The sequence below is a fragment of the Rhinatrema bivittatum genome, chromosome 7 (genome assembly GCF_901001135.1).
Source record: "Rhinatrema bivittatum chromosome 7, aRhiBiv1.1, whole genome shotgun sequence".
Classification (NCBI taxonomy): domain Eukaryota; kingdom Metazoa; phylum Chordata; class Amphibia; order Gymnophiona; family Rhinatrematidae; genus Rhinatrema; species Rhinatrema bivittatum.
In genome coordinates this window covers 296368951-296392283 of record NC_042621.1, presented here as the reverse complement: position 1 = coordinate 296392283, position 23333 = coordinate 296368951, and the positions used below count along the sequence as shown (strand labels likewise).

General features: G+C 46.4%; 1 protein-coding gene across 1 annotated transcript in view; it reads right to left on the bottom strand.

The window, feature by feature from the left end:
* TDRD1 (tudor domain containing 1) overlaps positions 1-23333 on the bottom strand; it is a gene marked incomplete at its 5' end in the record, with an annotated part of 488249 nt that overhangs the window by 9588 nt on the left and 455328 nt on the right. Inside the window, 2 exons of the mRNA XM_029610456.1 lie at positions 9036-9076; positions 10195-10422. Coding sequence (XP_029466316.1) covers positions 9036-9076; positions 10195-10422 — 269 coding nt within the window. The remainder of the gene's footprint in view (positions 1-9035; positions 9077-10194; positions 10423-23333) is intronic.

Sequence of the window (23333 nt, the reverse complement as noted above, 5' to 3'; positions counted from 1 at the left end):
CAGAATCAGAGGCTCATGGAAGAAAAAGGCAAAGTTCAACACAGCATGTAATATTTTATCTGAGAAAGTATTTTCCACATTACCACTATAGTTAAAAATTAAAAAACAATCTCTCAAATTTCAGGACGACATAATATTTCAGAAAACAGTACCAACTCAGTTCTTGTCCCTTATTGTAAAGCAAGGGCTGTTCTCCTATATACAGGAAACTGGAAGTTGTTGGGAGGGCTGGCCTTACAGTAGAATGAGCAGAGCGATTGCTTGGGGTGCGGTGCGACAAGGAGTACCTTGAACACTGCCAGTATTGCTTGTTGAGCTGGGTCAGGCCAACTTCCATTTATTTATTTATGAACATTTAAAAAAGTAAAAATACCAGGAGACACTCAATGAAGTTACTAAGTGATACATTTAAAATGAATAAGAGAAGATATTTATTTTACTCAACACATAATTAAGCTCTGGAATTTGTTGTCAGAGAATGTGGTGAAAGTTGTTAGTATAGTTGCATTTTAAAAAAAGGTTTAGACAAGTTCCTGGAAGAAACGTCCATAAACCATTAAGATGGACTTGGGGAAATCCACTGCTTTTTCTTGGGATAAGCAACTTGGAATCCTGCCAGGAACCTGTGGCCTGGATTGGCCACTGTTGGGAAACAGGATGCTGGGCTATGTACATCTCGAAGAACAATCAGCCATCAAATTACTAGAACACTGAAGAAAAGGAATACAAGAACAAGGACAATAAAACAACACTTGAATACAATCACATGGTGGAGGCCTGGATGTTGATTGGTTCTAAGACGTTGGTGGTCACCTGAATTCTGAGGCCTTATATTAATATGTTCAATTGAAAATCAGAGTTGCTTACCTGTAACAGGTGTTCTCCTAGGACAGCGGAATGTTAATCCTCACAGATGGGCATCATCATCGGATGGAGCCAGGCACAGAAAACTTTTATCAGTTTCTAGAACTTTGACTGGCACACTGTGCATGCCCAGCATGCCACTATCCATGCATCCACACAGGGTCCCTCCTCAGTCACGTAATATAGAATTCACAAGCAAAAAAAATAAAATAATAAAACGAAAGGAGAACCCAACTCTGCGGGGTGGGGGTTCCTGAGGACTAACATCATGCTGTCCTGGGAGAACACCTGTTACAGGTAAGCAACTCTGCTTTCTCCCAGGACAAACAGGATGGTAGTTCTCACAGATGGGTGAATAGCAAGCTGCAGGCTGCTCCTGGAACACCCTGGGTCAACAGACACCCAATAACATGCAACAAGCACAACAGGGGTGCTGTTGGCAACAACAGGGCAGTCTGAATACCAGACGGGGCCCTAGGTAGGAAGAGTTGGGTTGTTACACTGGAAACAGATTACGGAGGACAGACTGGCCAAAGACGCTGTCCTGTCGATCGTCCTTATCCAGACAGTAATGGGCTGTGAAAGTGTGAAGGGAACTCCATGTCACTGCCTTGCAGATTTCAAAAATAGGGACTGCCCGTAAGTGTGCCACTGACGCTGCCATGGCCCTCACTGAGTGCGTTTTCACTTGGCCCTCTAGCAGAAGGCCTGCTTGCTGGTAGCAGAAAGCAATACAGTCCGCCAACCAATTAGGGAGGGTCTGCTTGCCCACCGCAACTCCCAGTCTATTTTTATCGAAGGAGACAAAGAGTTGGGTGGACTGCCTGTGGGTTGCGGTGCTCTCTAAATAAACTGGCTTTTCTGAAAACCCAGGGCTTGCTGCGCCAGTAAGTAGCATCGGTCTTCTTATTGACTGGAGGCACAGCTTGTAGTCCAAGATATGCAGAGCCCGTTCATCTGGGTGTGAGTGTAGCCTCGGGGAAAAAAGTGGGCAACACAACGGACTGATTTAGGTGGAAGTCCGTCACTACCTTAGGCAGGAACTTGGGATGAGTGTGCAGTACCACCCTGTCGTGGAAGAAACTCGTGTAAGGCGGCTAGCTTACCAGGGCCTATAGCTATAGAGGTCATTTTTCTCTCTGAAGCACAAACATTAAGAAACTCGTTTGTTTCCACCAAAGACAAAAAAAGACAAAGGGGACTCTCTGAGGCGGCGTGTAAGTAGGAATTCTCGTGCATGCTCCGAGAATTCTAAGAAAGTCTGTCATGTCAGCGCTGTCAAGATGACAGCAGTCATTCTTGGGGCTAATTCATTCTCCTTATCCTCAGAAAACATGGCTTTTTAAAATATGTCACTTATGCACCTTAAATCTTGCCACCAAGCATTTTCTCTCCTAAGGGTTGTGAATGCTGCTTTGCCAGCATTCCAGCCCAGTGGAATAGAAGCCAGCCTCAGTAATACAACCAAAGTTTCCTGCATGAGCTACTGGGTTTGGCCTTGGTCCATAAATGTTGAGATTACTTACCTGATAATCTCGTTTTCCTTAGTGTAGACAGATGGACTCAGAACAAATGAGTTTAGTGTGCTCGTGCTAGCAGTTGGAGACGGATCTGACGTCAGCACGGGTACATATACCCCCACAGGAAGTGAAGCTCTTCAGTAATCTTCCTTGCAAAAGCTGTTATGGATAAATGTGTACTGACGCTCAATGAAATAGTGAAAACAGGATTCCCCTGACCGATTGATAGTAGCTGGAGACCGCCAGCATTCCCAACCGGAAGGCGTCGACACCAGGCAGAGTGTACGCACTCATGTAAGAAGTGATAAGGCTTACCTTGAATCAGTGAAACCAATGTATACAGGCAGCTGGGTGGGATGCTGAGTCCATCTGTCTACACTAAGGAAAACGAGATTATCAGGTAAGTAATCTCAACATTTCCTGTCGTGTAGCCAGATGGACTCAGAACAAATGGGATGTACAAAAGCTTTACTCCCGGACTGGGCGGGAGGCTGCCTGAGGACCGTGTAAAACTGCCCTTGCGAATGCTGTGTCCTCCCTGGCCTGGACATCCAGACAGTAGAACCTGGAGAAGGTGTGGAGGGAGGACCACATCGCCGCTTTACATATTTCTGCAGACGACAGCATCCTAGATTCCGCCCAAGATGCTGCTTGGGCTCTGGTAGAATGAGCCTTGACTTGTAGAGGCAGTGACTTCCCGGCCTCCACGTAGGCCGCTCTGATGACTTCTTTAATCCAGCGGGCGATGGTGGGCCGAGAGGCTGCTTCTCCTTGTTTCTTCCCGCTGTGAAGGACGAACAGATGGTCAGTCTTTCGAACTGTTTCTGTCATTTCCAGATATCTGGGCAGCACTCTGCCAATGTCGAGATGGCGTAGCAAACGCCCTTCTTCTGATTTCTTCAGGCCTGCCGTAGGTTGGCAATAATATGGTCTGGTTGAGGTGAAATCGTGAGACTATCTTAGGCAAGAAGGATGGAACTGTGCGAAGATGGATAGCCTCAGGAGTGAGTCTGAGAAAAGGATCCCGGCAAGACAGTGCCTGTAGCTCCGAGATGCGGCGTGCTGAACATACAGCCAGCAAGAACACCATCTTTAAAGTGAGAGAATGGAGAGACAGGCCCCGAAGGGGTCTGAAGGTGGATCCCGCGAGGAAATCCAAAACTATGTTGAGGTTCCACAAAGGCACTGGCCACTTCAGTGGCGAACGAATGTGCTTGACTCTTTTCAGGAAGCGAGAAACATCTGGATGTGTGGCAATGGCCTTGCCATCCCTCCTGGGACCATAGCAAGACAGCGCAGTCACCTGAACCTTGATGGAGCTGAGGGAGAGACCCTTCTGAAGTCCATCCTGCAGGAAATCCAAAACAATAGGGATAGTAGTCGCATGTGGATTGGTGCCATGAGTGTCGCACCAGGCTTCAAATACTCTCCAAATCCTGACGTAGGTGAGGGATGTGGAGAACTTGCGAGCTCGGAGGAGTGTATCTATCACTGGATCCGAGTAACCTCTTTTCTTCAGTCTAGCCCTCTCAATGGCCAGACCGTAAGAGAGAATTGAGCTGGATCCTCGTGAAGGATGGGACCTTGACGTAGCAGGTCCCTGAGCGGAGGCAGGGGAAGGGGCTCCCCTGCCAGTAGTCTTCTCATGTCCACGTACCAAGGTCTTCTTGGCCAGTCTGGTGCCACTAGAAGAACTAGGCCCCGGTACTTCTGAATCTTGTGGATAAGGGTGCCCAGCAGGGGCCACGGAGGAAAGGCGTATAGCAGGGCCCCCTGGAGGCCATGGCTGAACCAGGGCGTCGATCCCTTGAGAGAACGGATCTCGCTTGCGGCTGAAGTATCTGGGTACTTGAGCATTGGACCTGTCTGCTAGTAGGTCCATGTCCGGAATCCCCCAGTGATCCACAATCATCTGGAAGGCTTTGGGGGACAGCTGCCACTCTCCCGGATTCAGGCTTTCTCTGCTGAGGAAGTCTGCCGTGGTGTTGTCCCTTCCGGCAATGTGGATGGCGGAGATGTCCTGAAGATTCGCCTCTGCCCAAGCCATCAGCAGGGCTATCTCGAGGGACACCTGTTGGCTTCTGGTTCCGCCCTGTCGGTTGATGTATGCCACCATGGTGGCGTTGTCTGACATTACTCTGACTGCTCTGTTCCTCAGTCTGTGAACAAATTTCAGGCAGGCTAACCGGACTGCCCGTGCCTCTAGTCGGTTGATGTTCCACCCCGACTCTTCTCTGTTCCACCGCCCTTGGGCTGTGAGTTCTTCGCAGTGTGCACCCCATCCGCTCAGGCTGGCATCTGTGGTGAGCAGAGTCCACGTGGGGGAGGACATCTTGGACCTCCTGCTCGTGTGGTTGGACTGCAACCACCGTAGCTGAGTCCGCACTCTGGCTGGTAGAGGCAGATGCATAGAGTAATGTCAGAAGCGGGGGCTCCATCGAGAGAGCAGGGAGCGTTGTAGAGGTCTCATCTGGGCCCTCGCCCAGGGTACCACTTCCAGGGTGGATGCCATGAGACCGAGAACCTGCAGGTAATCCCAAGCTGTGGGTCGACTGGCTCCCATCAAGGACCGGAGACGCGTCTGAAGTTTTAATCTTCTCTTGGTGGTGAGACTGACTGTGTCTGCCTGGGTGTCGAACTGGACTCCCAGATATTCCAAAGATTGGGAAGGCTGTAGGCAAATCTTGCTGAGGTTGACTACCCATCCCAGGCTTTCCAGAAGGGCGATCACTCTGTTGGTTGCCCGAAGGCTCTCCTCTCGCGATTTCGCCCTGATCAGCCAATCGTCTAGGTAGGGATGGACAAGGATTCCTTCCAGTCTGAGCGCCGCTGCTACCACTACAATCACCTTGGTGAAGGTCCGCGGTGATGTGGCCAGCCCGAAGGGCAAAGCCCGAAACTGGAAGTGGCGTCCTAGCACCTTGAAGCGTAGGTAGCGCTGATGATCCTGATGAATCGGGATATGCAGGTAGGCTTCTGATAGATCTAAGGCCGTGAGGAATTCTCCTGGCTGTACTGCGTTCTTGACTGAGCGCAGAGTTTCCATGCGAAACCTCGGGACCCATAAGCATTGGTTGACGGACTTGAGGTCCAGGACGGGCCGAAAGGTACCCCCTTTCTTGGGTACCATGAAATAAATGGAATAATGCCCAGAATTCATTTCCCGTGCAGGTACCGGGACTATGGCTTTCAGGGACAGGAGCCTCGCCAGGGTAGCTTCCAATGCTGCCTTCTTGTGGATCGGACACGAGGATTCCACAAACCTGTCCGGAGGGAGATGATGGAAATCCAGAAAATAACCCTCTCGGATGATGGCGAGGACCCACTGGTCCGACATAATCTCGACCCATCTGGGGTAGAAGAGGGTTAACCTGCCCCCTATGGCCCCGTCCCCCAGATGGATCGGCTGAATCTCATTGGGAGGCGCGGCCGGGACCTGAGCCCGAGCCGGCTCCTCTCTTCTGCTGCTTGGGCCGAGGTTCCTGGCCTGAGGACGAGGTGCCTGGTAGCGACCCCTATAGGGATTGAAGCGTGGAGAACTTCTGCCTCTGGAGGGCCTTGGAAAGGCACGCTGGTTCCTTTTGAACCTGTCTTCTGGCAGTCGAGGTATGGGAGAAGCACCCCATGTGCTGGCCAGTTTATCAAGGTCGCTGCCGAACAAGAAGGACCCCTTAAAGGGCATTCTGGTGAGGCGTGTCTTTGAAGGAGCATCAGCAGACCAATTCCGTATCCATAGCTGCCTCCTGGCAGCCACAGAGGATGAGATCCCCTTAGCTGTTGTACGGACTAGGTCGGATGCGGCATCCGTGAGGAACGAGAGAGAGGACTCCATGTCCGCTGCTGGAGCATTGTTCCTAATCTGTGACAAACAGGAGCGTGTCACCACTGTGCAGCAAGTTGCGATTCGCAAAGACAGAGCTGCCACCTCAAATATCTGTTTCAGGATGGCATCCAGTCGCCTGTCATGAGCCTCCCTGAGGGCCGCCCCCCCTCAACTGGGATAGTAGTGCCCACAGCGCTAACTAAGGCGTCCACCTGAGGGCACGCCAGCAACTCCTTGATAGCCGGATCCAGAGGGTACATGCCTATCAGGCCCCGTCCCCCTTTGAATGAGGCCGTCGGTGCAGCCCATTCCAGATCTATCAGTTGCTGTGCAGCTTGCAAGAAGGGAAAATGGCGGGCTGAAGGACAAAGACCTTCCAGCAGAGGGTTCTGTGTAGGTGGCACCGCAGAGCTGGGCCCCGAAATATCCAACTCCGCCAGGCACTGAGATATTAGGTCGGAGAGATCTTCCTTGGGAAAGAACCGCCTCATGGTTCGATATGGCTCCATCCCCGAGGGAAGTTCCCCCTCCTTGGAGGGTTCTGAGTCGGTCTCCGAGACATCAGGTTCCGCCTGAACCGGACTGCTCAGAGGTGGTGCCCGATAAGGGCGCGAAGGTCCAGGGGCAGGGTCCGCTGGAACAGCAGCAGGAACAGCAGCCCCTGTAACAGCTGGGCCTGAACGGGAAGCTGATTGCATCTGTACAAAGGCATGGATCCCCTTAAAGAGATCCACCCATGAAATGGAGGTGGTCTCAAGTCGCCTAGGTACCAGGTCCCCCGGGAGTCCCGGCTGTTCGAGATTGCCTGCGAGATCCGGGGTGGCCCCTGGAGAACTATCCACAAACCTTGGTTGAGACTGGTCCTGGCCCGAGGCTCCCACTGCCTCCTCACATTGGGCACAAAGGGAGTCTGGCTCCTCGCTGTGCGTGGCTCCTCGCTGTGCGTGGCTCCTCGCTGGCATGCTGAGCAGAGGCAGTGAGCTTTCACGCCGGAATCAGGAGGTGCCGCCGCCTGGGACACCGGGGCATTCCATTGGTCCATTGCGCTAAAATAAAATGCGGCAGCAATATGCGCTCAATACAATATGCGCACAACAAAATGCGCTCAACAACATGCGCTCAATGCTAAGCGGCAGCTATATACGCTTAACACAATATGCGCTCATTAATATGCAGTCAGCAATATACGCTAAACAGAATATGCGCTCAATAATATGCGGTCAGCAATATACGCTAAACAGAATATGCGCTCAATAATATGCGGTCAGCAATATACGCTAAACAGAATATGCGCTCAATAATATGCGGTCAGCAATATACGCTAAACAGAATATGCGCTCAATACAGGCGCCTATCATGGGCGCTCAATACCTGAACCGGGCCCACAAAATGGCGACCACCGTGGCGTGCCGCATACAGGCAACGCCGCAGATCCTTGACTTCGGAGACCAAAAGTAAAAGTTGTGCGCCTTACCTGATCCTCGGCGCTTCCCGGCTAGAACCCGGGCGGTCTCCGGCTGCGGGGGAGAGGGGAAGTACTGTCACCACCGCGCTTGAGGAATGCACCCGCTGCCTCCCAGGTCCACGCCGGGACCGAGGCGCCTCTTAGCCCGCAGGCTTGGTCCTTGCCGCGATTCGGCCACCAGACCGAGGTCTAAACCTCCGAGGGAGCACGGAACTCACCCCGGGAAGCTCAACTGGGGGAGGGACCAGTGGTATCACCGCAGGAGCGCGGGGCTTGATGTTCCTGTAAAGATTTTAGTAATAGAAGTAGATTGGAAACACGCTCAGCGAGCGTGCAGGCTCTCCAAACTGCTTTGGAGACGGAAATTACTGAAGAGCTTCACTTCCTGTGAGGGTATATGTACCCGTGCTGACGTCAGATCAGTCTCCAACTGCTAGCACGAGCACACTATACCCATTTGTTCTGAGTCCATCTGGCTACACGACAGGAAATTTTAAGTTGGGCCAATGAAAATTAGAAATGCACTTACCCAGGTGTCCAGCATTCTATGAAAACCTGACTCAAAAGGGTCAAATCAGAGTAACACTAGGCTTGGGGAAGTTTAAATATTGAACAATCAAAATACGAAGGCAGCTCAGAAAACAAAAGTCATGGGCAACAAATGAAAAAGCTGCAAACAAAACTACATAGATCTTCAAGGAAGGAAGCATCCCAAGTGAGGAGAGCATTAATCTGGCGGTTGGTTAAAAAAAAAAAAAAAAAAAAAGTACCTGCACTCATTCCATAGACATACAAAAAATTCTATATATATATATATATCTATTTTGGTTGTGGGCCACCACATTTTCCAGCAAGCCACTGAAATTTCATAGTTCAACAGAAACGTTTTGCTGTAGAAATTTAAATCCCATCCTGGCCAACAAATGGGTTTTTAATGAAAATCCACACTTATACTAGCAGCCACATGCAAAACATTTGCAGTGTGAGAGAATTTTTTGTATTCACACATCTCTCTTCTACCCACTCCATCTTCACCCTCCCGAGGCTGACTCCAGCACTCCCTCCCCCCCCCCCAACTCCCTAGCATCCTTTTGAACCCTTTCCCCAGCCCGAACAAGCATGCTCTCCCAGTGCCTTCCTCAGTCTCACGTCAACACTGCCCATTCTTCTCCTCTTTGTAATTCTGCCACCTCATCTCTCTTTCAACCCATATAACTGTTGCCTCTGTCCGCTGGTCTCTACCCATGCAACAGGGAGGATGATGGGAGCCTCTTCTGACTTCCAGCTTCTGCAGCTGCCAAAATGCACCGACAGACGCCACACCAGCCCTCACAAGCATATTGTACATACACATTGTACTCACTCGATTCAGGAGATCTCTATAGCAGGCCTCATTTGTTTGTGCTGAGAAAAGAAAACGAAAAAACAAAATCCATAAAAGATTGACATCCAAGTTCTATCAGAAATGCTGCAGGGGCACAAAAGATAGTAACAAAGTAAATAAAGGCCGATAAAAAAACAAATGGTCCATCTAGTCTACCCAGCAAGGTGTTTAGGGTTGTAAGTAATACATACAGTTTGGGTGTGTACTTCAGTTCTGTAATGAAACACTACCACATAGAAGATAAAAAGCCAGTTTACTGCTCGAGCTAAACAAAGTATTTTACTTTGCTGGAGAATTTCCAGACCCCCCCTCCCCCAAACAATAAAATTAATGAATTTCCTAGAAGACCTCAAATATGGATTGTCACCAACATTCCCAGGTGGAGAAGTCTGCTATTAAACTGTAGATACTATCCAACTAAAAATATTTGTTTAGCAGCAACTTATCTGCCCTACTACAGACCTGTAAACTATTTCCTAGTGCATGTTCTGTGTATTTGTATCACTCGTGCTTTTATATATACTATACCGATTTTAACAAAACTTAATAAGCACAAGTAATATTTATTTTATAGTCCACCTTTCAGGTACTTCAGTTACATTCAGGAACTATAGATATTTCCCTGTCCCCAAAGGGCTCATAAGCCCAAGTCTGTACCTGAGGCAATGGAGCAGCAGTGGGATATGAGCCCTGGCTTCCCTGGGACACAGCCTGCCGCTACTCCTCTACTCTTTCACTACTTTCCTTGCTTTGTCTTTGTGTGCATGTTAATAGGAGAAAAAAACAGGTTGGTGTATATTCTTGAATTTCATTGGGCATTAGGTCTTCCATCATGTGTTTCTATCTAAGTATAGTGATCTGTTCATCTATTGTAGGCAGAATATACTTACATTCTGGCAGGTAATACCTGCCGGATCAAATCACTTGATATGAAACATTTTTCTGTGTATGCATACATACATGTAAATAGTTACATTTTACTGTATATTGTACTAAAATGTCTGTGACAATATAAAAAGTTTCTTCATATTTACAAAAGCCATGGCAAAGTCTTTTCACACTACCTTACTGAGCTAATCAGCCAAGTTACTCAAAGAGAAATTCACATTGCATTACCAAAAAAGAATGAATATATTACCCAGACTTGGAAGAAGACTCTTGGTGGAGCTGCTGCATTTGGCCAGGTTTTCCCTAATAAGTTTTTCAGCTACGTTAATCCGCTCATTCTTGACCTCCAACTCCAGTGAAAGTATATGGGTGTTCTCAGTGACCCTTAGCACTGTGGCCACAACACTCATCCCCAACAGGAGCTTCCTCATCAGTTCTTTCGCCAATGGAGACCACAACCCGGACACTGCCTCTATCCCTTCAAAGGAAAAGGAAACAAGTTATTGGCCAAGTTCTATTAACCATATTACCTGTGTCCTCATTCGATTCTCAATGAAATGACTGTCTAAAACATGCTACATTTTTGTGGTGTAGGAACCAAAGCAGCACGGCAGGAATTCAGCAGCTCAAACATTCAACAATAACCAGTAAAGTTGAAGTCATTATACAAAACTGGAATCTCCAAGTATACTCAGCTTCTCTATAACTACCAAGGTTAATTAAAGCTTCATCAGTCAACATAGCATAATGAAAGTCCTATTTTATGTTAACCACAGCTACAGAAAGTATACACCCCGGACTGTTATTCTGAATATACAGCAAGTGCATGAAGTGTTTTAAATCATTTTCATTAGCTTTGGACAACGTTTAAAACATTTCACATTTGATTACCATAAACCTGTTTGATGTTTATAAGAACATAAGTTGCTGCATACTGGGTCAAACCAAGGATCTATCAAGCCCAGCATCCTGTTTCCAACAGTGGCCAATCCAGGCCATAAGAACCTGGCAAGTACCCAAACACTAAGAAGATCCCATGCTACTGATGCCAGCAATAAGCAATGGCTATTCCCTAAGGGGCAGATATTAAAAGCTACGCGCGGGCGTAGATTTGTGAGCACAACCCGGCATGCACAAATCTTCGCCCGATTTTATAACAAGCGCGTGCCAAGTCATGCAGCCTTCCTCCGTTCCCTCCGAGGCCGCTCCGATTTCGGAGCGGCCTTGGAGGGAGCTTTGCTTCCGCCCCCCACCTTCCCCTCCCTAACCCACCCCCAGTCCCTACCTAAACCCCCCTCCCTTACCTTTAACTTAGAAGTTGCGCCTGCCTCTGGGCAGGCGAAGGTTGCGCGCCCTGGCCAATGGCTGGCCCGCGATCCCGGGCTGGAGGCTCCGGCTCTGCCTCCTTTTTCAAGCCCCGGGAGATATGCGCATCCTGGGGCTTGCACGTGTTACTGGGCCTATGCAAAATAGACTCTGCACCGCAGGATGTGTTTTAAAGTGTTACGCGTGTATATTACGCCCCCTAGTCTTCCTATTATCTTTCAGATAATAGGAAAACTAGGGGGCACTCCATGAAGTTAGCAAGTAGCACATATAAAACTATTTGGATAAAATTCTTTTTCACTCAAATGCACAATTAAGCTCTGGAATTGTTGCCAGAGGATGTGGTTAGGGCAGTGAGTGTAGATTGGGTTTAAAAAAAGGTTTGGATAAGTTCTTGGAGAAGTCCATTAACTGCTATTAAGTTGATTTAAGGAATAGCCTCCGCTATTACTGGCATTAATAGCATGGGATCTACTTCGTGTTTGGGCCCTTGCCAGGTACTTGTCGACTGGTTTGGCCACTGCTGGAAATAGGATGCTGGGCTTGATGGACCCTTGGTCTGATCCAGTATGGCATGTTCTTAAATGAATTTTTAAGAAGAATATCATGTTCTAGATGAAGAACAATATGGATTCAGAAAATATTGTGCAACCGAAACGCTATTGGTTTCACTAGTTGATGACATTCAGTATAATCTTGAAAGATTCAGTTCTGGAGAACTTATCTAGCTGGATGGTGCGCTGCTGTTTTGATACTATTGCCCACTCTTTGTTACTTGCAAGACTGAATAGGAGTCAGAAGGTTATATGTGAGAATACTGAATTGGCGTGGTTAGCTATTGATTTGGGAGTTCCTCAGGGTTCAGCACTATCAGCTTCTTTATTTTATTTTTTATTTTTATTAAATTTTCAATTTAACACAAGCATACACTTGATCCAGAAAATGAGATACTTTTACAGAAATAATTCATAAAACACAATATTGTTTGAAAGAAGAGGAAAGAAGAAAAGAAAAGCATATATAGTATCTCCATTATAATAAAGAAAAAAAAAAGGAACCCAAGACGAATAGAGCGCGATTACAATGAAAGAATCAGGCAAAAATAGTGTGAGTCCAGGAATGTACGTAGCTGAGAAGTTTCAAAAAAGAGATATTTAAAATTTTGAAAATTAAGTAAACATTTGCACCGATATCTCAAGCTAAATTTAGTGCCTTGCAAAACAACTTCTGCTTTCAAAGATAGAAATTTCTTTCTTTGTTCTTGAGTACTCCTCGATATGTCTGGATAAATCCAGACTTTCTGACCATGAAATAACTGTGACTGGTTCCGAAAATAGAGCCTCAATACAGAATCTCTTTCTGATGGGAATGCAAAAGTAACAAGTAATGTTCCCCTTGACTGTGTATCAGTATCTTGAGAAAGTTCCAAGATATCTGAAATATTTAAAGAGACATCTTGTAGTTGATTACCAGAATTTACATCTTTAAATGAAGGAAGGTAATATATTTTGATTATAGCTGGAATTGCTTCATTAGGAAGTTTGAGAATCCACATAAGATAATTCCTAAATAAATCCTTAGGAGAAATCAATTTCAAATAGGGGAAATTCAGGACTCGCAGATTCAACATTCTCAACGAATTTTCTATATTTTCTAACTTTCTTGAATGGACAATATCCGATTGAGCCAAGTTGCTCTGAACCGATTCAGAATGAGATAATCTTTTGTCAAATTCTTTCAGCTGGGAATCGATAGCTACAATTTGAGATTCCATAGTAAACCAAAGTAGCACAAGGTACAATCAAAGAGCACCTGCACACACAACAGTAATCACTAAGTGTGCAGTTTTAAGTGAACCCTGCAGTAAAGGATAAAGTTACAATTATAGAATGAGTCCTGTACTCAAACTGCTATAGAAATTGACCTGGACATGTTTTACACGCTTCTAATGATTAATCTTGTTTAAAAACTGTTACCGAACCTTATGGCACCTATGTAAAATGAAAGATTATAATAGCATTACTTTTATGTGCCTTTATGTAAACCGTTGTGACGGTACCCACCTTAACGACGGTATAGAAAAGACTTAAATAAATAAATAAATTAGTCTCTTTCAATTCTTGAGTTAAGGAATAAATGGCTTTTTCCAATGAAGTTAGAGCATTCCAAATTGAATCCAGAGTTATTACCGGTGGTCTTACTAAGGGAGACTGTAGACTGTACCTTAGGCTCATAGGCTCCTCCTTCTGTGAGGTTTCCATTATCCATCCATTTGCGAGACCACGGGGTCTCGCAAATGACTCTCCGAAGATGACATCAAAATGGCATCCCTTCTCGGGGCATCAGATCTTTCTTCAAAGCTTCGAAATGAAATCAGGTATTGTAGAAGATGGCAATGGGGCCAACGGCGCACCGGGACTTAGAGATGTTTCTTCAGCCAGGGGGGGGTCGGTGTTCATTCCCTGCCAAGCTCCCCAGCGACCTCCCTGCAGAGGCAACGTGAAGAGTGAATCCATCCGTTGCTGAGGTGAATCAGGTATTGGAGAAGAAGTCGCAACTTCTCTTACTCTTGCTTTTCTCTTTGTGTGCGGAATATTAAGAATAAGTAAAAGAAGAAATCTTAAGAGGGCCACGGAGAGAGCATCTATGGGTGCACGCTAGTCAGCAGCCATCTTGGTCTCCCAGATTCTTTATTTAATATATTTTAACAGCCTTTGTGTTCATTATTAAATTCATTGGGGGTGGTGTACAAAAGCTATGCGAGTTTGTAATTTTTTATTCCTAGCCAAGAACCTGGGATTTTCCCAGAGGCCACTTTTAAACAATGTTATAGGGCAGTTAAAAACTGGTTTATTAGTAATTATCTGGTTTAAAATGAAAACAAAAGTAAACTTTTTTGGCTGGGACATAGGATATGACCTGATTTTTTGATTGGAAGGAAGGCTTAATATGGGTTTGGTGAAATGCAAAATTTGGGAGTATATAATAGATAGAAAATTATCCTTCTGGACACAGACTCAAAATGTATCCAAACAAGCATTTTTTAAAGTTAAATTTGGTAAAGCCATTATGGAATTGTCTGTTGCCTATGGATTTCTGTTTAGCAGTACAGGCTTTGGTTCTGAGTACAGTAGGCTATTACAATGTTTTATTCATAGGCCTTCCAAAGTATTTGCTGAAAGTGTTACAATTGGTTCAAAATGTGCCTGTAAGAATATTCTGTCCAAGTGGGAAAAAGTGTTAAGCCTCATAAAAATTCTCCACTGGTTGCCTATTTTACAGCGATCTCATTTTAAGTTGCTTTCACTAGTGATTAAGGCAGTTTATGATGAGTATAGTTGTTAATCTTCTAAGATTTTGTTATATGTCCCAAATCATAATCGTAATCTACGGTCTTTAGGCAAGGCACTTCTTTCGGTTCCTTCAATAAAATCAGCACATCTCAACACAGTTAGGGAAAGGGCCCTTTCTATAGCTGGCCCTAAATTGTGGAATTCTCTCCCACTTGAGTTACGTTTAGAGGAGAGTATTCACTCTTAAGAAGCAACTAAAAACATGGTTGTACATGCAAGCTTTCACCACGACAGTATGATTCCAATAGACTCTCTCCCTGGGAACTAAAATATAGTCACGAGATTTTTATTAACCCTATTGTTAGTTTGATATTGAATGATTTGTATGTATTTTATTATTTTTTTAACTGATTATTGTATCATTTTATGTTATTTATAGGGTTTCATTTTTAGCTGAGTTTATTTTATTTTTATGATATTTTATTTGTTTTTAGGACATGTCGTTAAAGACAGTCCGTTGTTTTATTGTAAACCGACTTGAAGTATACACAATATGTTCAGTATATAAAAATGTTTAAATAAATAAATAAATAAATAAAATCATGCCTTGTGCTCTAATTCACATTTTCTGAATGTCCCTTCTAGTCAGGATTTTAGATTGAAACATATCAGATCTAAAGCATTTTCAATTGCAGACCCCTTTGAATGGAATAAGGTGCCCCTACAGTTATGTTCAGAAGCAGATTATAAAATATTTCATAAAAAATTAAAGGTTATTTACACAGACATACTCAGATTAACTTATCTCCGATTCTCAGATTATCTCCGATTATCTCCGATTATCTCCGATTATCTCCGATAACTTATCTCCGATTCTCAAAGACTTACATTGGCTGGCCAGTGCACTATAGAATCTTATATAAATCCATTACTACCATCTACAAAGCATTCCATCAACTCTCTCCGCTTAACCTCCAAATCCCATTTAAAAACATACCTCCATCAGACCTATCAGAGAGTCCTACAGAGACTCATTACAGGTGCCTCCTGCAAAAACCTTTAACCAGAGGACTCTCAGAGACAGGGCTTTCTCTACAGCAGGACCTACCTTGTGGAATTCTATCCCACCAGAACCGAGACAGGAACCTTGCCTCCCCACTTTCAGAAAAAGACTTAAAACCTGGCTATTCTTGAAAGCCTTTCCAGACACCAACTGAACCCACTCTCAACTCAAGCAACTAAGAACTCCCGTCAGGGTAATCAACAACCTTTGACAACTCATAATGTTTTTTAATGAGGCAGGTTTTATTTACCTTGGTCATTCTTTTGTTATCTCAGTGTTAATCTCTCTTTTGCCTTCTCTTCATTCCAAGTTGCATTTTATCCCTGTTTTATTGTAACTGCTACCTATTCTTCTATCACATGTTAATGTTTTTAAGTTATTAAGTATTTATTCTGTTGTCACACCTTGTTATTTGTAAACCGGCATGATGCGACTCCCATCGCGAATGCCGGTATATAAGAAATTTAAATAAATAAATAAATAAATAAAACTTCTATGGATTTAATGCAGTTCCATCTATTTTGAAAGGGTGCTGTATGTGCATTTTAATGTTTTAATTTGTCGTGATGTGATTTTTATTGTATAATAATTATGCATGTGATTATTGTAATCTGCACTGGACAGTTTGAGTTTGCAGAATATAAGAAATTTTAAATAAGTAAATAAATTCAGTGCCTGGAATAGCCTACCATAACAAATAATAGCAACTAAACTGTGACAGATGCAGAGCATAGTAGTAAGGGCAGGTGGTGAGTAACAAGTAGAAGAAATGAGGGGGCATGACAGTTTGCCCAGCCTTATGAAACTGTAAAGTGTTAAAGAGAGGAGAACACAAGCCAGTGCGCAGACCACGGCAGTATCGCTACCTCAGGTTTCCAAGAAGTTACACTGGGGTAACCTGCATGGAGCCGCCATAGTTACAACTGTAACATCAACTTGTCAGATTGATAGGCCAATCTGACCAGTTTTCATTTACTGTGTTCTGTTTTATCACTAAAAGTGTGTGTGTGTGTACACATATTATATATATAGATATATGTACACATATTATATAGATATATATAATAGAAATCTACGATCAGCGAACAAAGGCCTAATAAAAATTCCACCGATTGGTCACAAACTTACCACAACTCAGAAGAGAGCTATTTCCCTGGGAAGCCTCAAGCTTTGGAACTCCCTCCCAATGGAACTAAGAACACAACAGAATCTAAAAACATTCAAAAGAGAGCTAAAAACATGGATGTTTACAAAAGCTTACCAAATCCCCCCAAAACACTAGACTAATGACTTTACAAGAAGAGACCAGCCTAATACCTGAAAGACTTGTTGAAAGAGTATATACTCGTATGTTAAAAAAGCCATGTTAACAAATGTATGTCTGTAGTAATGTAGAACTATACGACTACAGAAATCAATCCTTTTAAACCATTGTGATGGCGAAACCGAATGACGGTATATAAAACTCGATAAATAAATAAATATATATAGTGTGTGTGTATTTTCACAGTGGAAAAAGGTAAACCGTGGAGTGCCTCAGGGATCCGTACTTGGAATGGTGTTTTTAAAGATGTTTATAAATGATCTGGAAAGGGGTACAACAAGCGAGGTGACCAAATTTGCAGATGAGACAAAATTATGCAGAGTAGTTAAATCTCAAGTGGATTGTGATAAATTGCAGGAGAACCTCGCAAGACTGGAAGACTGGGCTTCCAAATGACAGATAAAATTTTACGTGGACAAGTGCAAAGCAATGCATAAAAGGAAAAATAACCCTTGCTGTAGTTACACAATCAGGCTGATACAGTAAAAAATGCAGGAGAACCAGCGCTCCGTGTTGAGCGCCCGCTCTCCCAAAGTGCGCCCAGGCACCTCTTCTGGGTGTGCGATTCTCTATTTAAATGAGGAGACGCTAGGGACAATAGATCGTCTCTAGCCCCTCCTTATTAGTGATGCTCTATTTTACCGGTATCTTGTTTCCGAACCTGTTTTTCTAACCTGCCGACCTGAAGGCAGAGTTTTTCTTTTTTTTTTAATTTTTGGTTCCTCCAAATTAATATCACTAGGATATTAAGTCAGAGGGTGTACAGAAAAGCAGTATTTTCTGGTTGCTTAGAATTTAACATATGCCCTTGGGCAGGTGTTACTTCAGTATCCCGGGCAACTAATATTTATTTATTATATATACCATCATTTGATCTGAGATATCACAGTTTACATTCAGGTACTGTAGGTATTTCCCTATCCCCAGAGGGCTTACAATCTAACAGGTCGATACAGTAAAGTTCGCGGGAGAGCGCCTGCTCTCCTGTGCGCGCGATACAGTAAATCAATTTATTTAAATTAGGGCCGGCGGTAAAAAGAGATGCTAGGCACACTAGCGCGACCCTAGCGCCTCTTTTCAGACAGGAGTGGCGGCTGTCAGTGGGTTTGACGGCTGACGCTCAATTTTGCCAGCGTCGATTCTCGAGCCCGCTGACAGCCACGGGTTCGGAAACCAGACACCGGCAAAATTGAGCGTCCGGTTTTCAACCCTCGAGCCGCGGGGGCCCATTTCAAATTTTTACCCCTTATACTGTAAGGAATAATAGCATGGTGTGAAAACGTGCGGCCATCACGCGTGAGGCCTCTTTATTTTTACGCCGCAGCTCTCCTCACAGCAATTTCGTGCCAGCAGGGAGTTTTTCTATTTTTAGCTTCTGACAGTCGCGCAAAGGTTTTCTGACTGGAATTTTTTTCCTCAATGGCACCCCGGCCTAAGTTGGGAATCTGCCACGCATGTGGGGCCGTCAGGGCAGGCCATAAATACTAGTTAGTGTTCTGTCTGCTCTTCAGGGCAGGAGGGAACTTCCTCGGGGGAGAGCAGCAAGCAGGCAAGGGCTCCGGTTCTCCTTCCTCCTTGGTGGGGGAGGGTACTCGCGGCAGCTGCCAAGGGAGGAGGCGGCCCCTCCAATTCTTTCGCTGGTGGACCAAATTCCCATGTTTGGGGATGACCCTGGACCACCAGACCCTCCCTGTGGGGGGTGGTGTTGATTCAGGAGAGTTTTGCCCTGAGTTTGTGCTCCTGCTGCATCAGGAGTTCTTGGCTAGGAAACAGAAGGTCCTGAAGAGAGCAGCACAGCCAGACCCTTTGGTGGAACCTCCACCAAAGCAGATACCCATGGGGTCCCCGGACCACCATCACCCTGCAGGGGCTCACCAAGGGGTCTCAAGGTGTGGATAGGTTGCCGGCCCACTCGGGGATATCTCAGACCCTGGGGCAGATCAAGATCCAGGACTCACCCAGGATAAGGGTGATGTGATACAGGACGACCCAGACCAATATGACCTCCCACCCTCTGAAGGCGATGATCCCAGGGTAGTGCGCTTGTTTAAGCGAGAGGAGTTCCGACCTCTCATTCCCCAGATCTTGGAGAACCTGGGATCAAAGTTTCATAGGAGGAATCAGACAGCGAATGGGATTCCCATTACCTAAGAAGGTCCGCAAGCTAGTGACCCGGGACTCGCTGGATGTGGGTTTTAAAAGTGGGAAGAGTCTTGGCAAAGCTTTACCCGCTATCGCAGGATGATTTGGATCTTCTAAAGATACCGAAGGTGGATGCGGCGATGTCTGCCGTGACTAAGACGACCATCATTCCTGTGGCCGGGGCCACTGCGCTGAAGAACATTCAGGACCGCAAACTGGAGATTCATCTGAAGTGAATCTTCGAGGTCTCAGCGCGGAGTCTCAGGGCGGCTATTTGCGCCAGCCTCATGCAGAGAGCCTGTCTTTGCTGGGTTCAGGAGGCGGCTGCAACCCCCAGTCCTGATGGAGGGGGACCCGTGCAAGCCGTGCATTTAGAAGCAGAGTTGCCTATGTCGGCGGACGCATTGTATGACTTGATTAGGACCTTGGGGTGTAGTATGGTGTCTGCGGTTATGGCTCATAGACTGCTCTGGTTGCGTAATTGGTCAGCATACTTCTCTTCGGGAAGGATCTCAACCAGTTGGTGAAATTGCTGGGGGAGTCCAAGGGCAACAGATTGCCAGAGGATAGGAAAACTTTGGGGAAGGGTTTTCCCCCCACGGGCTCGTTTTAGGGATTCTCGCAGAATTCGCCCTGATAGGTCTTCAACACTCCTTGGGGGTCCAGGCCGGCCTCGGGACGTCAGCAGTCTTTTAGTGGTGGACGGCGCCCAGGTAGAGAGTCCACGGGCCAGGGTGCTAGTCGTGGAAAACCTACCCAGTGAAGCCAGGGGCACCCATTCCGTCGTACAAGCTGTCGGAGGCAGATTGTCGAGCTTCCACGTGGAATAGGAAACGATTACTGGACCGATGGGTCTTGGAAGTGGTCCGGGACGGTTACGCTCTCGAATTTTCGCGCCCGGTGCGGGAGGCCTTTGTGGAGACTCGTGTCACTTTGTGGGTCAATCGCAAGACAGTACAGGGGACTCTACAATGGCTGATTGATCTCCAGGCCATTGTTCCAGTTCCACTGGCAGAACAGGGCAAGGGACAGTATTCTGTCTACTTTGTGGTTCCCAAGAAAGAGGACACCTTTCGTCCCATTCTGGATCTGCAGAAAGTGAACAGGTGTTTGCGAGTTCCCTGTTTTCGCATGGAGACGTTGAGAACTGTGATGGCCGTAGTACGCTGAGGAGAGTTTCTCACGTTGTTAGACCTCATGGAGGCATATCTCCACATCCTGATTCGCCGGGCTCACCAGCAGTTCCCCCGCTTCAAGGTGATGGGCCAACCTTTCCAGTTTCAAGCTCTCCCTTTCGGCCTGGTCACAGCTCCACGTACTTTCACCAAGGTCATGGTGGTCATGGCGGCGTTCCTGCGCAAGGAGGGAGTCCTTGTTTATCCGTATGATGACTGGCTAATCCGAGCAAAGTCTCAGGAGGCCTACGTAAGGGCAGTTCAGAGGGTGATGCTCATCTTGCAGTTGTTCGGCTGGGTCATAAATGTCCAGAAAAGTCATTTGGAGCCCACGCAGTCGTTGGTCTACTTGGGAGTGCTCTTCGACACTTTCTCTGGCAGTGGACCGTGTAACAAAGTTGCAGGATCAGGTCCAAGCCCTGCTTCAGAGGAAGAATCCAATAGTTTGGCATCACTTACAGGTTCTGGGATCCATGGCCTCCACCTTGGATTTGGTACTGTGGCCGTTCGCTCATTTGCGTCCGTTGCAGTGTGCGCTGTTATCGCGGTGGAGTCCAGTGTCGGAAGAGTTCCATATACAGTTACCTCTCCTTAGAGTCAGTTTATCATGGTGGCTTTCACGCAGCAACCTGGAACAGGGAGTGGACTTAGACCCTCCAAATTGGGTAGATGCCAGTCTATCCGGATGGGGTGCAGTCTGCCTCAACAAATTTGCCCAAGGGCTTTGGTCTCCAACTGAGAAATCCTGGTCCATCAACCGCCTCGACACGAGGGCTGCCTAACTGGCCCTATGAGCATTTCTTCCTCTGGTCAGGGACACAATGGTTTGAGTGTTCTCAGAAAATGCGACGACGGTAGCTTACATCAACTGGCAAGGTAGGACACGGAGACTCGCGGTGGCATTAGAGGCAAGGCTATTGTTCGTTTGGGCGGAGTGCCATTTCAAAGGAATTACCGCATCTCATGTCGTGGGCGTGGATAATGTACAGGCGGACTTCCTCAGCAGGCAAAAGCTCGATCCGGGAGAGTGGGAGTTAGCTTCCGAAGCATGGAACCTTCTTTGCGTCAGGTGGGGCATGCCTCAGTTGGATCTGATGGCAACTCGAGCCAATACGAAGACAGAGTGCTTCTTCAGCCGTCTTTGAGAAATAGGCTCGGTAGGACTGGACGCTCTGGTATGTCCGTGGCCCACGGGCATTTTTCTCATTGCCTTTCCTCTCTGGCCTCTCATCGGTCGCACAGACCGGCATCCAGGCAGTGTAGTGTTGGTGGGTCTGGAGTGGCCGCGTCGCCTGTGGTTCACAGACATGGTACGATTAGCCTTAGAAGGTCCTCTACAGCTGGCACATCGTCCGCATCTACTCAGTCAGGGGCCCATATTTTTGGATCATTCTCTCTCGCGGCCTGGCTTTTGAGAGGCGGCGATTGAGGGGATATTCCGAGTAGGTCATTTCCACTCTTCTTCAGGCGCGTCGGCCTTCTACTTCTATGGCCTATGTTAGGGTCTGGAAGTTATTTGAGGCATGGTGCCGCCAGCGCTCCTTGGATCCTTTGTCAGAGATTCCCCAGGAGTTGGACTTCCTGCAAACAGGGGTTGGCCAAAGATTTAGCTTTCAACTCTTAGGGTTCAGGGTGGCTGCCCTAGGTGCCTTAAGGTGCAAAGTTCACGGTCAGTCGCTGGCAATGCATTCCAGACATTGTGCGTTTCCTCAAAAGAGTAAAGCATTTACGTCCTCCGGTAGACCCGTTATGTCTGAACTGGAGTTTGAAACCTGGTGCTTCGGGCGTTTTTGCGGAGCCCCCTTTGAGCCATTACGGAGGGCTCCATTAAGGATTTGACCTTGAAGACTGTTTCCTCATAGCCATTTGTTCTGCTCGACGCATTTCAGAGTTACAGGCTTTGTCGTGTCAAGATCCTTTTTCTTAGGAATTATGATAAGAGATTTGCTGCACATGGTTCCTTCCTTCGTGCCCAAGGTGGTCTCTGATTTTCATGTGAGTCTGGGTGGTAGATCTGCCAAGATTTCCGAATTGGTCCTCAGGAGAGGTAACTTCATCTTTTGGATGTGCGTTGCGATCTTTGCGCTATTGGAGGTTATTATATGACTTCCAGCATTCGGACCATCTGTTTGTCTTGTTTGGGGGGGTCCTAAGAAGGGTGACAAGGCTTCGAGGTGACGGTTTTGCGCTGGATTAAGGAGGCTATCCTGTGGCTTATGCTGCCCACAGGCGTCAGGTGCCCATGGGTCTGAGAGCTCATTCCACTAGAGCCCAGGCTACTTCCTGGGCTGAGTTGTCAGCTTCTGTCGCCTCAGGAGATCTGCAGAGCGGGCGGTTTTGGTCTTCCCTGCACATTTCACAAAGCATTATCGTTTGGATGTGAGGACACAAGATGAATCGTCCTTTGGGGAGGGTGTACAGCGAACGGGTCTTTCGGATTCCCGGCCCAGTGTAGAGTAGCTTGGGTACTCTAGGAAAGGAAAATTGGTTCTCACTGCTAATTTTCGTTCCTATAATACCACAGATCAGTCCAGAGACCAGTCTCCCTTTCAGATTCCGAAACACTACCTTGAGAGGTGATATTTCCTGAAGAAACCATTTGATCTTTTTGCAAATGCTCCAGAAGGGGCAATTTCCGAGGTGGTCTAGTGTTTTTTTCTTTTTGTTTTAATCTGTTCTGGGCGAGAGGTTGGCGGTTTTAAAAGTTTTTGGTTTCCAACCACCTTCACCTTTTTAAGTAAAGTTTGGTTGTTTAGGCTTGGGTTGCAGGTCAATACTGAGGGGCTGCAGGTGGCACTCTCGTTAAGTAGCAGTGCCCAAAGTTTTATGTTCTTGGACTCCATCTGCTGGTAGGAATGCACAACCCACTAGTTTGGACTGAACTGTGGTATTACAGGAATGAAAATTAGCAGGCAAGAACCAATTTTCCTATATTTTCTACTGCATGATGGTTATTGGAAAACAGCAAAAATTCCTGTGTTAACAAAAACAGAACGGCGGAGGAGGGCAGGGGCTGAGCACATTAACTGTTTGCATAGGGCAGAAAAAATGCTACCACTGCCCTAT